Genomic DNA, 16438 nt, shown 5'->3' on the forward strand with positions numbered 1-16438 from the left:
AATTTTTACTGCTTCTTTTAGACTAGTTGAAAGCTTCTAAACAACACCTGGATTTTTCCTTGGTCTTTCAGACATTTCCTCAGGTTAGCTGCCAGTAAAACATAAAAAAATAAAACTCAAATTATGGAGCTAAATGAATTGGAGGGGTGTGAAATTACGGCTCGTGACACAGATTGAATACTGAAGACCAGGAAAATACACAGCAGACATTTGAGATCTCAAAATCAGGATTATTGTGTTTGTGACTGTTTCTTGTCACAGGTATGGTGAGATACTCTGAGCTACACCTCAAAGTGGCTTCTCCAAATGCTGGAAAGTATTGAAAGTAAAGAAACACAAATGCTTTGTAACCCCTGTAGGCCTAGTTTAAAATAAAGACAATTAGGTCAAGCAAAATATAGACATTATTTTGTGTAATTTTTCAGATGCAAGGTCACTCCTTGTTCCCTTGAAAAGAAAACTAAACTAATTCCAGTTTCCCTGTTGTCATGTTATTTTACTTATGTTAGCCAGCTTTTTTTTTCCCCAAGAATTTTCACACAGATCCAGCAACTGCTGTCCTACAGTTGTGCCAAGAATCTGATCTTTCAATCTCCTGTGAAATGCAACTACTGTCTCAGTGCTCAGTGTGCTCTGGAGAGCCCATATTGGAGACTGTGAATACTGGGTCCTTTGGGATGGGAACACAATGGTCCTGTGACTTTATCTGTATGTCATTTGTCCATAAAGAGAAAGAGCTGAAATAACTCAAAGGAATATCTTTCTGTCTGCAAAAATAAAAACACCTGTTCTATAGCTGCAGCCTTGCTATGCTGGATGAGAAGCCCCACTGAAGTCAATTAGGAGACTTGTGTTTTAACCTAAATGAAAATTTGTTCAACTCCAGGCAGAAAACAAAGAGGAAATAAAACCAGATTCTCAAGGGACAGATAAGTATAAAATGGGTATATTGCATCTGCAGTCTTGACTGGTGCTTCAAGTTTATTTTCCCTTATAATCTTCTATTGTGCCACAAAAATTACAGAACTGGGGTTTTATTCCAAAGATGTAGCTGAAAGGGTAGTGGGTTTTTAGCCAAACTTGTCATCTTATAAACTCACTCAGTGGCAATCCATCTTGACCCCAAAAATGCCATTTCTATTGGCAAAGTGAATTAACAGGTCTGCTGATACTGGCTGTAGTGTGCATCTGCAAAGCTCAGCAACACCTTTTGTATCTGGCTGGCTGTGCAACCTGATTCAAAGCTTTTGGGAAAAGTAGGGTGGCAGTGTTCCTGCGTGTTGTCAAACACTTGAGGTTCTTATCTGGAAAGCAGGGCATGTCTTTGTGCAGGTCCCCTGTGGCTTTCTACTGCTGTGCATCCCAAATGGCACAGTAGTAGGTGGCAGAGTCTTGTGGCGTTACTTTGCTCACTGTCAGGATGCAGACAGACTTGCTGGGATCCTTGGCAACACTAAACTTCCCCTCATCAGACATGTTTTCAAGGAAAAACGTGGAGGATATATAGGCAACACGTTTGGGAGGTGCATTGCCCTTCTTTTGGTACCAGTGAATAAAAGAGTTGATAAAATCAGGACTGGAGACATGGCAGTTGATTTCCACGTTTTCACCTTCTGGCTTGGTGACGGATATAGGGGTTTGCTGCAAGCCTTGTGCAGAGCCACCTGTGGCAACAGAAGAGAAAAAACAGAGAAGCTGAGATAAGAGAGCATCCCCCTTTTCCACTGGTGGATGTGCAGGCAGCAGGATGAGCAGGACACGTACAAGAAAAAAGAGTTGCCAGGAAGAAAATGCTCAGCAGCCACATCATTGCTCTTCTTAGGGCTTTCTACACAGGGCACAGGGTCAGGGTCAACCTCAGGAGGGGTTGAAGCAGATCTGAGTGGCAGAAAACTATCCAATGAGGCTGTGCCAGCTATAGGTTAAATAAAGATGCATGAGCCATTTCCTGTTAACTCTCAAACAGAAGGGAAAAAACCCAGACAAACAGACAACCTCTTCCCCTACCCCAAACCCAAAAAACCACTGTCCTCCAAAACCCATCCTTTTAAGGAGAGAGCTCACTACTGAGAAAAACTTTTTTTCCCTTCTTTTTGCCTGGATGATGAGTAGAGTCACCTTATTTTTTAACCTTTGCTTGTTGTACCGTGAGCCTTGCTCTCCAAGATGTATTTGCCAGATAACGTATTAGACAGAGATCAGCTTAATTTCTTACCTCTCTTATAGACCAAGGTTCTGTAGGATGAATTTTCATCCCATCATGATACCTCCAAAATGCTGCTTTTAACAATTTGTCCTATTTATTTTGAATATTGAGCATCAAATAGGATCCTGTAATATAGCTTCTACCAGAAATCCCTCTTCCTACAGTTGTAGTTTAGAGTTATCCAGCACAGCAAAAAAAGTCCCAGTGTTTTCAAACTTTTACTGATGAATCCAATTATTAAAAAATTATAAATATACATAAAAAGTATGCCTGAACAGCAAGCATCTTCCATTACCTGGCCCTACAATTGCTGGTTTTCACATTACTCAATAGGTGGGATTTCTCTCTGCCTATCAAGGCCACAGCCTTCATAGTCTGGCTTTTCCCATGGTCTTGGTACTCTTACAAATTTTAGCTGGCTGAAATGTGAGTTTAGCTCTCTAGCTTAAATTGAGATGTTTGAACTTATATGACATGTCATTAGTAGTAATACACTCATTTCCCTGTTCTTATGTTCTGAAACCATCAAGAGAGCCCTTTTTAGAACATGCTTTCTATGCATCTAGAGTAGTTTACTATATGAGTTTTTAATCAAAATAGTGATTAAAATTATTCAACAAGTAATTGACCTTTCCAAAGCCAAATGCAGCCCATGGGCCTAAATATTTTTCTATCAGCATTAATTAATTAAACAAACCAGAACGTCTTAAAAAAAAAAAAAGGTTGATACTGAGATCTGAAAACCTGCTAATGAACACATAGCCATCTTACATGGCTATCTCCCATCTCCACTGCTTCCTCATCCAGATCATCTGAAAAAATGTATGGCGACAATTTACTGCTACTGTTGCTATTGGGGTTCTTTGTTTTTAAAGTAGAAACAAATTGCTTACACAAGATATAATTTTCCCAGCACCATGGAGTAATTCCCACACTTCCACACTTTCTAATTCAGCTTCCAAATTTATTTGAGTTTCACATTCAAAGTCCAAGGGCTCTTCCTGTGTGTCTGCTAAGAGTGTATATTTAAGCCCCATATTTCTGTGAATAGATCTTGTTTGTACTTGGCTTTTATCTGATAAATGTATCACAGCTTAGCAGCTGCTCCCAGCTGCTTATTAATTGTGTGGCTTACCTCACATCACTCCACAGCCTCAGAGAGAGGAGTCAACAACCTAGAGAGGGACAGACAGCGTCCTGCAAAGTAGGATACCTTGTAAGATACCTCTTATTAACTCTTGGAAAGACTGCAGTGGTATGGAATTGCTCTGGAGCAGCAAGGGGCTGCAGCAGACAGTGCTGTGTGGTTCCTAGAATGGCCCCTTGGAAATCACAGGTGTGCAGTCCCTTCTGTCTCCTGCCCAGGTCTTCAGCTGAAGGTAGTTTAGGAAATACTCTCAGTGAGAGGTGGGTTTCTCTCATAAGGATTCCCCAGCATTTACTTTGTTCTTCCCAATTCACTTCTGGACGTAATTTTCTTTTTCCATTTCTCTGGGGTTTGCATAAAAGTAAAGTTGCTTATCCTGGAATAAAACTTGGAAGCTGCCATGGGACATGTAAGCTCAGCAATTTCACCCAAAATTCCCTCTTTCCCCTCAGTCATTTAGGATTGCTCTTCTCCCTTCCTCCTTTCCCCCATCTTGGATGTCCCCAGTTCCCTATCAAGCACTTCCTGACCTTTCTGACTACTGTTTTCCCATGTCTAGACAAAGAAGCTGCCATGCAAAAAGTTAATGGCATTTTGTGATGGTTCTTCTGTGGACACATCACAGCTGCAGCAAATGACAGAGGCTGAGGGAATGGTTGTGGGATTGGTGGTGGGTGCAGTCCCACACCATGCAGTGAGTGATAACACTTGCTGAGTTGGTTGCCCAGCTCATGCACCAGCAGCATGCAGGTGTCTGTGTGGGTAGATACTTCTTTTGGAGGAAACCTATGATTCCAATTAATGTCAAACCCAGAAAGGGTTGATATAGACCAATCTCTGTGTATGTAGAGGGTGACAATTGGTACCAGTGGATGTGACTTGTGACCTTTGAATTGTGACCACCAGTTGCTTCACAGATAAACTTGGCAGGGTCCTCTGGGACTGACTGGGCTGTGTGAGGGAGGCTGGCTCCAGAACAGGTGAAGGGTCCAGAACACACTTGGAGGGAGAGCAGGGAGAATGCAGCAGTGATGAGGTTGCATTAATAAACCACCATCACTGGCTTCAAGGAGGCATCCTCAAATAACAGGGACCCCATCCATGAGGAAGAGGGTCTGACCTTTAGTCCTTGCTTCTGTGGTAAAGACAGAGAGTGCTGCACAGTATGAGGAGGAAGAGAAATGCAGAAACTTTTCTCTACCTTTTGGCTTGTATTGCACACATTTCTCAACCATCATACAGGGTATTTGTACACAAGTTATCTGCCAAGTGTAATTTCAGCTTGGGACTTGGGTAATAGGACATTGTGGATATTAAAATGTATGAGGCTGGGTGACAATGGAAGTGTGATACAATCCCAAGAAGAAATATATTCTGACACCCTTAAGAATAGCTAATAAATACCATATACTTGCAAGACCAGAGACAAGACTGGAAGGTTTTAAAGAAGCCTGTAATTTTATCTGGTTCCACTGTGGCTCCTCAGAAAAGAAAGTTCAGAGATGCTGGGATCAGCACCTCTGGGCTGAACTCTGATGAGACAAAAAAACCCCAGATATATACCTTGCCCCCTCAAAAAAAGCAAATGAATTAGTGAAGAGATATGTGATTTTTAAATCATGTCTGCTTAGTTTTCTGTTATAAAAACTACAGAGAGTCGTGTGTTGATGTGAAAACTTGATGATGCCATTCACAAGTGCTGCCTGGCCCTGGAAGACTCTAATCAGAACAAGTCACTGTGCTGCTGTTCTGCCTGTCAGACACCTGCATCTTTCTCTGTTTTGCCTCTCTGCACAGGGTATGGCTGTTCCTGAGCCCCCTCAAGGCTCCTCTGGGTAATAACAGAGAAGTGACTGAGAGACAAGTTTCTGAGAGCTGGGGAGCACCCACACAGGTCTTACTGGGCAGAGATGTGCTTTATTCTCCTGGCATCCAGCCATCAAACCTGGTTTCCCAAACCCAAATTGGGTACATGTACCCTCGTATGAGCATCTCCTCCTCCCTGTCCTCTGGCTTTGTTTGTTGTGCTGCCTGAGACTGTGAGTGCTCAGGCATCTCTGTGTTTAGACAGCTAGCCTAGCCATTTTCTAACATACTTAACACAGTTAACATGCTTGCAGCTTAGTCTGATACTGTGTGATGACACAACAGAGGTGAGGTGTTCAGTGTAGCAGGACTTGAGCAGGAGATCATAAATAAATATAGGAACAATCTCCTTATATCCTGGGAGAAACACTTTGTGCCCAGGGTCTTCTCTTTTTCCAAAACACCATTTCACTTCTTCCTGGGCATACTGCCTCTCATCATGGGCAGGGAGAACACAGCTCCAGTTGGCTAAAACTCCTCCCACCTTATCATAGAAAATATAACCCAATAAGTGACATGCCTTCACCCCACCCCAATAAAACTCCTGCACCACCCAGGGTCTGGGACATAATTCCTGAGGACATCAGTTGTGTTTTGGTCAGCAGTGGTACAGTTTTGACAAGGCAGGGTTTTTTTACAATTTTACAGTAAAACAATGGTGGAGGAGGGTCATACATACTATGCAGCTGTGGTCTCATCAGACCATGTATTGAATAGGGATATTTCATCAGAGATCTCCCTCCTCCTGAGGAAGGGCTTCATGATCTGGCTGTTTCCTCCCTGCTGGCACAGGCATGCCCATGAACAACCTGGATAAAGTGCTGCTGACCTCAGCCCCCTCTCCTTCTCTGCCTACTCTCAGGTCAGTTTCAAAATCTCAGACTTGCAGTGGTGGAGAAGGCTGCAGTGAGCTCAGCTGGGCTTGATGATGCCCAGCCAGAAACTTCTCTGTGTTGAAGTGCCACACTTGAAAAAAAGAGTAATTCTTCACTCTTTCCCTAAACTTCATCAGTCTTACTTATTGACTGGGACAATAAATCTCCATAAGTAGGGATGGTTTCACAGAGATTACTTCTGGAGCACCAAACACAGCAATGGGTCCCTCACAGACAGACATAATAATGACAGCAATCACAAAAACAGAACTAATTTCCTGCCAAATGTTCCTTTTATGACATGGGGATTTTATTTAAAATAGCTGGTCCTCTGTTTTGTTTGGAGAGCAGTGTGGTTCCTGCCTGGAGTACTACAAATGAGATTGTATCTAGTAGGCTAATGAGAAAGGGTCAGATGGAACATAAGGAAAATCCTATTTGTATTGAATGATGAAATCTACAGGAGAGCAGGACTAAAGTAAAATAGCTGATCAGTGTAGGCACTGCTTAATCACCTTGATGCAGGAAAATAATTATTATACCTTAAAGCACATGAAAAGGTGTATGTACATATCTCTAGACACATTCATAGTTACAGGGAAAGGCAGCAGCATCCTGTATTAACCCGGGCACATGAACAGCCATGAGCAGCCATGACTATAACATCACTGCCAGCTTTCCATCAGCACTGAAAGCAAAGATATTCAACTCCATCCTCTTCAAAGTGAGCACAAACCTCTGCAGTCTTCAAGCATTCAAACAGGATGAAAGAAAACACTTAGTTTGGAAATCTGTCATGTTAATGAGAAACTATCATAGCATTTGCTAAGGTGTCATCCCCTGCATCTACCTCCAGAGTCATTGCATTTTGTCACCATTGGTAATGGACTCAAAGTAACTGACCACACAAATAAATCTTTCAGTAGTTTCACAGGGTGTGAGGGTTTGCTCAAAAGAAGGTAATTTCTAAAGAGTAAAATCTTTGAATGGACAAAGAAAAGATGTAAAGCACATATTGTTTTTTTATCTGATCATTCACAGTGAGAATATAATTAAATTAAACTTCAAACTTAAACTTAGGAAACCAGCCCCTAAGGATACTTTTGGGAGGTCTCTGCTGGCTTCTGTGCTCCCTCTTGGTCTCTCCATCCTTTGTATAAAATGCAGAGCAATACAGCCCTTAGGCACTTTAGCATATTTTAAATATCCCTAGGACCTTTTGCAATTGCAGGACATGTTACATAATCCAGGTAGACTATAAAATTATTTTAAGTAGAATTAGTATATAAAATAATTTTTCCTCTTTAACCAACATTGTCACCTTGAATTGAACCACCTAAATAACTCATTATTTGGTGCAGATTTATCATGTCTGGTATAAAACATGTTTTAACGTGTGAGATACAAGGGTATGTTGCTCTAGTGACTTGAGCTGCAGCTTGATAAAGTAGTTTTCTGTCTTTGTGTGCCTGCAGATTGAAGTAGCCATTTAGCATGCATAAAACTGCTTTTTATTCTGGTATGGCACTGAGTTTGCTGTGTGTGGCTGCAGACATTAGCCAACTTCAGATAATGACAGATATTAATGAAACAAACTCCTAGTTGAAGACTGAGCCAAATGAGAGTTAACTTGGCAAATGCAAATTCTAGCATCTACCACCCTCTGCTGGGTATAATGGACTAAAACTCTCAGAAGCCCTTTGTGAGCAGCTGTGTAAACCATAGGCATGGATGGATGTCAAGAATTCCTACTCTGAGATTTTTAAGCAAAACTGTTTAACATCTGTCTTTTAAATTTGCATGAGTTCTTTTTAGGTGGACAGTAGTGCAATATTCTCTCTTGAGCTAGGAGATACCTAAAGGTCCTCAGCATTTGCACAGTCTCTTATGTGAAACATCTTACAGACTTAAAATGCAGGGTTCTGAATCTCTGCCAAAGACTATGGACAACTTCTACTTTTGTGTATATCTCTATGGGAGTTACAGAGCCATGACAGGACTGTCAGATTTTAGCCACTCAGAGAATTAACTTTGCATGACCTTGTGTAGTGGAGGCTGGCTGGATGCCATGCACCCACCAAAGCTGCTGCTTTGCTCCCCTCCACAAACTGGACAAGGGAGAGAAAGTTTAACAAAGTTTATCAAATTTATCTCATGGACTGAGATGATGACTGGGAGAGACCACTCACTAAATATGGCCATGGACAAAACAGGCTCAGGATAGAGATTTGAATTAAAATTGATTACTGAATAAAATCAGAGCAGGATACTGAGAAGTAAAACAGAACCTTAAAAACACCTTCTCCCCACCCCTCTCTCCTTCCCAGCTCTAACTTCTTCCCCAGTGGGGCAGGGAGACAGGGAATGTGGGTTTATGGTCAGTTCATCACCTGTGTTTTCATCTGCTGCTCAGGGAGGTCCTTCCCCTGCACCACTGTGGTGTCCCTTCCCCAGGAGAGTTCTCCAAGAACTTCTTCAGCATGAGTCCATCTCATGGGTAGCAGCTCCCTGTGAACTGCTGCCATGTGAGCCCATCCCACAGGCAACAGCCCTCCCCAAACTGCTGCAGTGTGGGTCACTCTTCCACAGGGTGCAGTTCTTCAAGGACAGGCTACTCCAGAGTGGGCTTCTCTCTCCATGGGTCTCCCACAGGGTCACAGACTCCTCTCAGGCATCCACCTGCTCTGGCAAGGGCTCCTCCATGGGCTGCAGGTGGATCTCTGCATCCCCTTGGTCCTCCAAGGGCTGCAGGAGCACAGCTGCTTCTCCATGGTCTGCACTACAGGCAGCAGGGTAATCTCAGCTCCAGTGCCTGGAGCACCTCCTTCTTCTCCATGGACCTTCATGTCTGCAGAGTTGTTCCTCTCCCATGTTGTCACCCCACTCTTCTCTGGCCACAATTACAACTGTGCAATAACTTTTCTCCTTTCTTCTTAAATATGTTATTACAGAGTTGTTACCACCATTTCCAACTGGTCCTGTCTTGACCAGTGGCATGTCCCTCTTTGGAGCAGGGATTGGTTCTGCTAAACCAGAAGGAATCTTCCAGCAGCTTCTCACAGAAGCCTGTGGAACCTGCTACCAAAAACCAGGACATGCAAAATGATAAGTACACCTTATCATTTGGCAATTATGTGTTAACCTGCACAGTTAATTCTTCAAAATTACATGTTTTATTTCTTTATTAATTCACTGACATACAGCCAGATCCTTCCTACAATTGCAGTTCAATTTAATTTTAAAAACTTTAATATAGAGATGTTGACTTACGAATTAAGTTTGGAAATCTGGACTATCTTAACCTTTGCCTTTGCAGCATGTACCTTGGAAATCAAATAATTTAAGTATATAACTTCTCACCTTTCCAGTGCTTTGATGTTCTTTGTCCAATTATACCTTGTGACTCAAGCAGTCTGTCTAGGCAAATATAAAGGCACTATTAGTGACCAGGGGTTTACCTGGTTCACACCAAAGTGCTCTGATAGCACCAAAAGAAACCCCAGCCTCTTCTCCTCTGGAACCAGGCTGAGGACATAGAGGACTTTGTTGACTGTCTTCAGCAGATGTGATATCACTGCCTCCTGAAGACTCAAGTTTCAGTGGCTGCACACTACTTTGTTGTTGTCTGCATTGCATTTAGTGCCTGTGGAGAAGGCCTGCATACACACAGAGTGGTACTTTTACTACTGTAAAAGTATTTTCTTTCACCAAAGCTTCCTTTAACTGCCATTAAGCATCTGAATATGCAGTGCAACCCTCTTACAGATAATTTCAGCTTTTGCAAATTAATGCTAATTAAGAGGTCTTCCTGTTGGTTACAGGAGAAATCATTAGGAATGTGCAGCATTTTTCCCTATATGATGTTTCTGTGCTGATTAAACAGGCCAGAGAGAAAAGAGGGGAAGATACAGCTGGCAGAGACATGGTGCACAAAGCATCAGAGCTGAAATCACATGGATGAAGACTGTTGGGACAAAAGGGTTAAAAGTCAAAGAATGGTGAGGAGGATGGTAGATTCGCTCAAGTGACCTTGCAGCTGGAAAAAGATAGATCTTTCAAATCTGCTTTAAAAACTAACAATAAAATATGATTTTGTACTTCAGGCAGTAAACTGTGGTGTTTTTGAGGCTACTGTGGTACTTATGCCTGCTACTTGCTCATGCTCTGCCTGCACATAGCATAAGGGACAGCCTTGTAAAGTGTCCTTCAGCCAATGGTAGTTCCTTCCCAACCCCATCCATCTAAACTACCCATCACAGTGGCTTTCTTTTGGTGCCTTTTTCCCTGTGTCAGCAAGACACTATAAAATTTTCATTAAGAATGTTAATGAGACTTTGATTCATTTAACATCTTTCTGACATTAAGGCATCAGTAATCAGAGCATCCTGGAATTGAATGCCATTCTATTGGAGCAGGACTGTACCCCTCATCCTCCCCTCCTTCTGTGGCAGGGACAGATGCCTAGTGGAAGAGATGAAGCAAGGTAAGGAGAGGAGGAGGAGAGAAAGGACAGAAGTGTTGTTCAGCTTATGCAGCTTTCATTAGTCATGAAAGGTTGTAAACCAGATAGATGAGCTGCAAACACACATTTATTTGTCCACTCACACGACATGTTCCTCTATCTTCAGTTACTTTGTCTTTCTTTCAAGACCACACCATGAATAATTAGTCAGTGGGATCAGGAGATTGGATCCCTAAATCTTTCAAGGGTTTATTTTATGTAGAATTATAAATTACACCTGCTCAAAAAGCTTAGTAGTGTATGCTCTCTTAGACATAAATAAGCCCTTAGAGAAACCAAGATACAATGAGTTTTACAATCACTCTGAAAGCACAAAATTCAGTAATTTGCCAAGTGCAACACTGTTTGTAAACAAAAAAATTCCAAATAAAGGTAGAAATCATTTTGGGCTAATATAATTTCAGATGGAGTGTAACTCAAGTTAATGCAGTGCAACACAAGTGTATTATGTATGTGACAGCAGTACATACTGGAAAGTATTTCCCCTGCTTGCCCTAGAATAAAGTTTTATAGATCACAGAGAAATACTTACACAGGACTCACCTCAGGAGCTGCAGACATGAGAGTGTATCATCCTAGTACACGGAATTTTGCAAAGCATTTTAAAGACAATAATTTTCCTCATCCTTTCTGCAGACACTTGTGGCTCTGGGTTGTGTGTGTGAGATGTGAAGACTCAATGTCAGAATGGTATGCCAGACACACATAACCTGCAGCATTTAAATAACACATCATGGGCAGTACCACAGCTTTTGGAACACTACCAGTACACCTTGCTGCCAACAAATAATGACAGTGACAATGACATGAGAGCTCTTTGCTGTAGACCAGAGACCTTTCCTACCTATGCACAACCTTAAGTGTACTCGAAACCCCTCTGTGCATCTGGCACATTGTGCTGTACCAAGGAAATTAGAAGACCAAGGGTGTTTGACTTTTATGTCAATACTTCTAAAACCAAGAGGGCCCCTAATGATAGTAACTGCATACAGTGCACACCTAGGAAAAGAACACTTCTGGCTGATCATAGCAATGCTTTGGGCTGACCATAATGAGCTTAGGGTCAGGACTGTCACACATCACTTGACAGTAGGTCCCTTCCAAAGAGGTGGTGATGTAGTGTCCACAGGGAAACTGAAGTTCCATTGTCCAGTGCTGGGCTTTTCCAGTGATATGTAGAGCAGCCATTACTGAAATGCAAATGTTGAGATGCAGTTAAGCAAGAAACTGGCCTGGAGGTTAACATGAGCATCACTGTAAACCACGTGTAATAGGTCATTATGACCACCTCAAAATGGTGTGCTGGAGTCTGGAATTTATTGTAATAAGAAGACCAAAAGCAACTTTTGTCCTTGGAGAGATTCTTGGCCCCAGATCAAACCTGTTGAAGGAATTAACAGAAAACCAGAGTGCTTTCCTGTAACATCCTTAGACTCACTGGATATTTCAAATCCAAAATCCCAGCTATCACAACTGAGCCATCCAGCTCATTCTTCACAAAACACAGCTATCACTGGACTTTGAAACCTACTGAGAGAGATCCTGAAAAAAAGAGAAAAATCAACTCTTCTCTTCTTCAAGAGGCACAAACCCCCTATTTCTTCAACTGAGATGTAGCAAATTAGAAATGGAGTAGAAACAGATATTGTTTGCATGCAAGATGACCAATGTATAAATGAAAAATAACTGAATTCCTAGGGAAATACAGATGTCCCTAAATATTTGCAGCTTCCATACCTCAGCAAACACAATGGAGCAGATTTGTGGAAAACTTCCTTTCCACATGAAAAAGAAGTGGACAAGTGAAATATTACTAAGAGGTAGAGATCTTCAGCTGAGTGATGGTTAAATACAGACAAGCTCTCTTCCTCAGTGGACAGACATTAGCAGAAGATCAGAGTTGGGAACAGGAAGAGCAGCAGAGTGATATGCTGAGCTGGGGTTCAGACCTTTTGGAACTCTTGTCACAACTAGGACTGAGAACAAGAATTTAGATGTTGTACCTGTTATGCTGTATTCCTTTGGAAATAGAGGTATTAAATTAAGATCAATGATAGAATACAATGTATAAATTATATGGACTTCTTGCAAAATTTCAAAAGCACCACAGAAGAAACAGCTCCTTTGGACCAAAGGTTTATTTTTAATGACACAGCACTGGAAAACATAAGTTACAGATGACTTTTTGATACAGGATACATTATATATCTTACTTTAAAAGGTTCTGTGAAGGTATGCTGCATAAATACATATAGTGAAAATATATTGTGTTCATTTATTCTCAGAGATTAGTTCTGTTTCTTTTTTGAAAATGTATTCAGCCAATTAAATAAAAAAGTATATATTAGCATCATAACAACTCCCCCCTCCAGGTTATCTCGTTGTAACTACTGCAGGTGGAAGAGGAGACTGAGCCATGCCTTCTCAAAGGTTAGCGGCTTTGAACATGATGTTATTCATCATCTAAGAATGAAAATTTCACATTACAAACACAGATATTGTATCATGTTTTGGCAATGGAGCAGCTAGTTTTGCTCTGAACAAAACTGTTTCCTGTAATGCCAGACAGTGAAAGAGCAATGCATGTACTGGATGATGCTACACAGCCAAAGAACTACAATGAAGTTGTGAAAATGCATATATAGCCATATGCACTTATATATACACATATAAGTTCTTGTGTATATATATTATGCATGTCCAAAAATAACACTGAAAAACGTTGCAGTAGTTAACTATCTTTTAAACACATGAAACTTATAATAGTTTGACCTCATAACTACAGGATAATTAATTAAATCTTCTGCAGTGCAACGGAATACAATACACTTAGTGCAGAGAAGTTAAGGTTTTGGTATTGAGGAAGCTAATTTCAGATTTCATGGGAAAGGATCAAATACAGGATCACCATAGCTCTGACGAAGCACAAACAAACCTGTCGCCACATACTTGTGAACAAATAAGGACATTTCATTTTTATCTGATTTTTTTTTTCCCTGTGTACTGCTTCAGCAATGACAGCTTAACTGTTTGCATTCATGCTCGTTTGATATGTTTCAACTAGCTTTTGTCTGGCACCAGACTGTAAACCATTAACAGCTTAAACCACAAAAGATGGGCTCCTGTGTTTCAAAGAGGTTAAAAACCTACTGTCTGAGCTTCATACTACATTTGTCTGCCTGGGAGAACTACTCCAGATGGCGTGTGAAGTTCTCTGGGAAAAGTCCTTTATAACTATTTGCATCTCTGTACTGAAGCCACTCGGATTCCTTAATGCCAGTCAACCAGCCAGCCTCCTGCAAAGAAAAAGACAGAATCTCTTAAATTTCAGGTCTCCTCCCATTCCTCACTGTGAGCTTTAGACCTCAAGATGTTTCAGAATAACATGCCTAAAAGATTTGGTGTTTTGGTTAAACAACAGCCTCTAATTTTGCACAGACTGTTTTCTCTGTTCTGCCAGACCAGAATTTTGTGAGATCAAATGACTGCAAGCACACAGTACAGCCCATCTAACTCCTGGCTGAATTTAATATTCTAGGTGGGGGAAGAAAAGTTCTGAATCCTAATTTTTTCCCCTGAGATATATTTTTTTCTCATTCATGTATCAACAGTCAGAAGAAAGAACAGTTCTTGCAGTCTCAGGAGTTACTATCTCTAAAAATTATGTAACTATTTTTCAAAAAATTTCTGGAAACCTAAACCAGGACTTGACAAGCAAAACATCAACAAATCACCAGCAGTCCAAGCAAACAAAAAGAGATTTCTTATTGGAAAGTATTGGGTTCTCTTAAGTGTGATAAATTCTACCTGTAACAGAATAATTTTGGTATTTTTAAGAATGACCAATCTACTCTCATCTCACTAAGAAACTCAGTATCTTTTTCCTTTAAGAAAAGGAACTGGAGCAAAGCAAACAGAACTTCTAATGTTGCCATTTTATTATTGCACAGACAGTACACATGGAGGTAGAACAGCTTGAACAGATCATCACATACACCACCAAGTCATGATTGTGGGGTGGCTGCATGTGCTGGTGGGGGCTGTCTACCCCCAAATAAACAGATCATTAAAGCAGATCCAGCTCATCCACAACATTGGCTGGGTGTGTTTAAGTGGAGACATGTTTTTGAAGCATGTGGAATATCTAAGAGATGGAGGAACTGCAGATGTTTAGCACAGGCAGCATAGACTGTAGAAGGGAATATAAAGTTTTACTGGATAATAACTTCAACATAAGTCTAATGGAAAAAGCCACTTGGGGGACTGGTTTGCTTCAAATGGAGGTTGATGTTACCAGGTGTATTGGAATCACAGCTTTAACAGGTCAATTTTGAAGAGAAATAAAGAATAACAAAGGTAAGTCTCTACAGAAATCAATAAAGTACCTGGCAAAAGACAAAAGTATTGAACTTTATGGTGATGTTAAACATGAAGGGGAAATATGTAATACACAGTAAATACATGAAAAGGAATGGCTTCAGAAACATGAATGCATAAAGGCTTATTTTCTCTATCACTGCACACAATTTACTTCAATTAATGCTAATGGGAATTTCAATGCACACCAAAAGAATTATACTTCACCAAGCATCATAATGTATTTAACATCTAATATCCTAGCAAAAACAGACTAAAGTCAGAGAGCCTATTTTGCTATCCTTAGAGTAGTGTCCCATTCTGCAAAAATTGACAATGAAATCAGTTGAACAGCCCGTGAGGTAAAACAGTGTCATTTGAGTAGGGATAATAGATTTTATTTCAATAAAAAGAACTATGTACCTGCTGTAGTATAAATATTCTGTTCTGAAATAAGCAAAAAAAAAAAAAAAACAAAAAAAACCCACTCACAAAAGCCAAATATTCATCTCTTGAATTAAAAGAAAGTACAGCTGAGAGGACTGATAATTACCTATCTCTGAACAGCATAAATCTGCAAAACAATTTTAAACACAATTCTGAAGGCTCACATGTGCTTAGGGCATTAGTATTTAGGCTAGTTTTAAGAGATATTCTTCATTCAGAGCAGTGCTCTTGGCTGCCTGATCAGGCAGGATCCAGTCCCTCACTTCTCAAGCCCCAAATCAGCTGGGAAACTTCTCACCAATACTGCAGGCATTAAAGTGCCCATGGGGTGACTGGAGCTAACAGTGCACAGTACAATCTTCTCTTTTAAAGCAGCAGCCAAAATCAACGTACTTCACTGCAATTCAGTTTAATATATGGAATACAATTGTTTAAAAAGTCACCTGAAATGCAATGCTGGAACAAAATTAGATGCCTTAAATGAAATTAAACTGTTGTTTAATTCAGGTTCAGGCTTCTGAGGGGCAAAGTTATCTCTATCAAAGGCACCTAACACAGAACAGCATCTCTGTACCTTTAGGCTACAGGCTACACAGAATTTGTGTGCATTCTCAGTGCCCTCTGTGGATGAGTTTGCATTATTTCTACAAAGCACACACAAAAACTCTGAACAATTAGGGAGCATGTAATCACTTCTACTGGAATGTTGACAAGATGATATAGAACAATGTAACAAAGTTTGCAAGTCACCCTCTGCATGAAATCTTTGTGTACCTGTGTGTCAGTATAAAATCCACTACAATGTAGCACCAAAAAACCCCTAAAAACATGCCGAGGTCAGATTCTGCTAAAAATAAGTAACTGTGACTTCAGGTGTAGTCAACTGTGCCATTTAGTCTCAAATAAAACTACATACAAAGGCATAAGTAAAATCTTTGTATTTTCTTACAGTAATGTAATTTTGAATACACATTCCCATTAACTCTAATTTGTAAGAAAAAGAATTTAGACAAAGAAAA

At 40.6% G+C, this 16438-nt stretch overlaps 1 protein-coding gene and 1 gene segment (V, D, J or C); both read right to left on the reverse strand.

The window, feature by feature from the left end:
• Positions 1-1347: 1347 nt before the first annotated feature.
• Positions 1348-1905, reverse strand: LOC130248808 (T-cell receptor gamma chain V region V108A-like). The segment is given in 2 exon segments: positions 1348-1664; positions 1765-1905. Coding segments are annotated over 2 exon segments (363 nt in total).
• Positions 1906-12737: 10832 nt separating this feature from the next.
• Positions 12738-16438, reverse strand: part of AMPH (amphiphysin) — a 118692-nt gene continuing 114991 nt past the window's right edge. For 2 of the 3 annotated variants that reach the window (XM_056485537.1, XM_056485539.1), the window contains one exon: positions 12738-13912. In XM_056485537.1, coding sequence (XP_056341512.1) covers positions 13805-13912 — 108 coding nt within the window. In that variant the 3' untranslated portion in view covers positions 12738-13804. The remainder of the gene's footprint in view (positions 13913-16438) is intronic. The other variant, XM_056485540.1, reaches the window with a different exon arrangement.

Source organism: Oenanthe melanoleuca, chromosome 2 (genome assembly GCF_029582105.1).
Source record: "Oenanthe melanoleuca isolate GR-GAL-2019-014 chromosome 2, OMel1.0, whole genome shotgun sequence".
Taxonomy (NCBI): Eukaryota; Metazoa; Chordata; class Aves; order Passeriformes; family Muscicapidae; genus Oenanthe; species Oenanthe melanoleuca.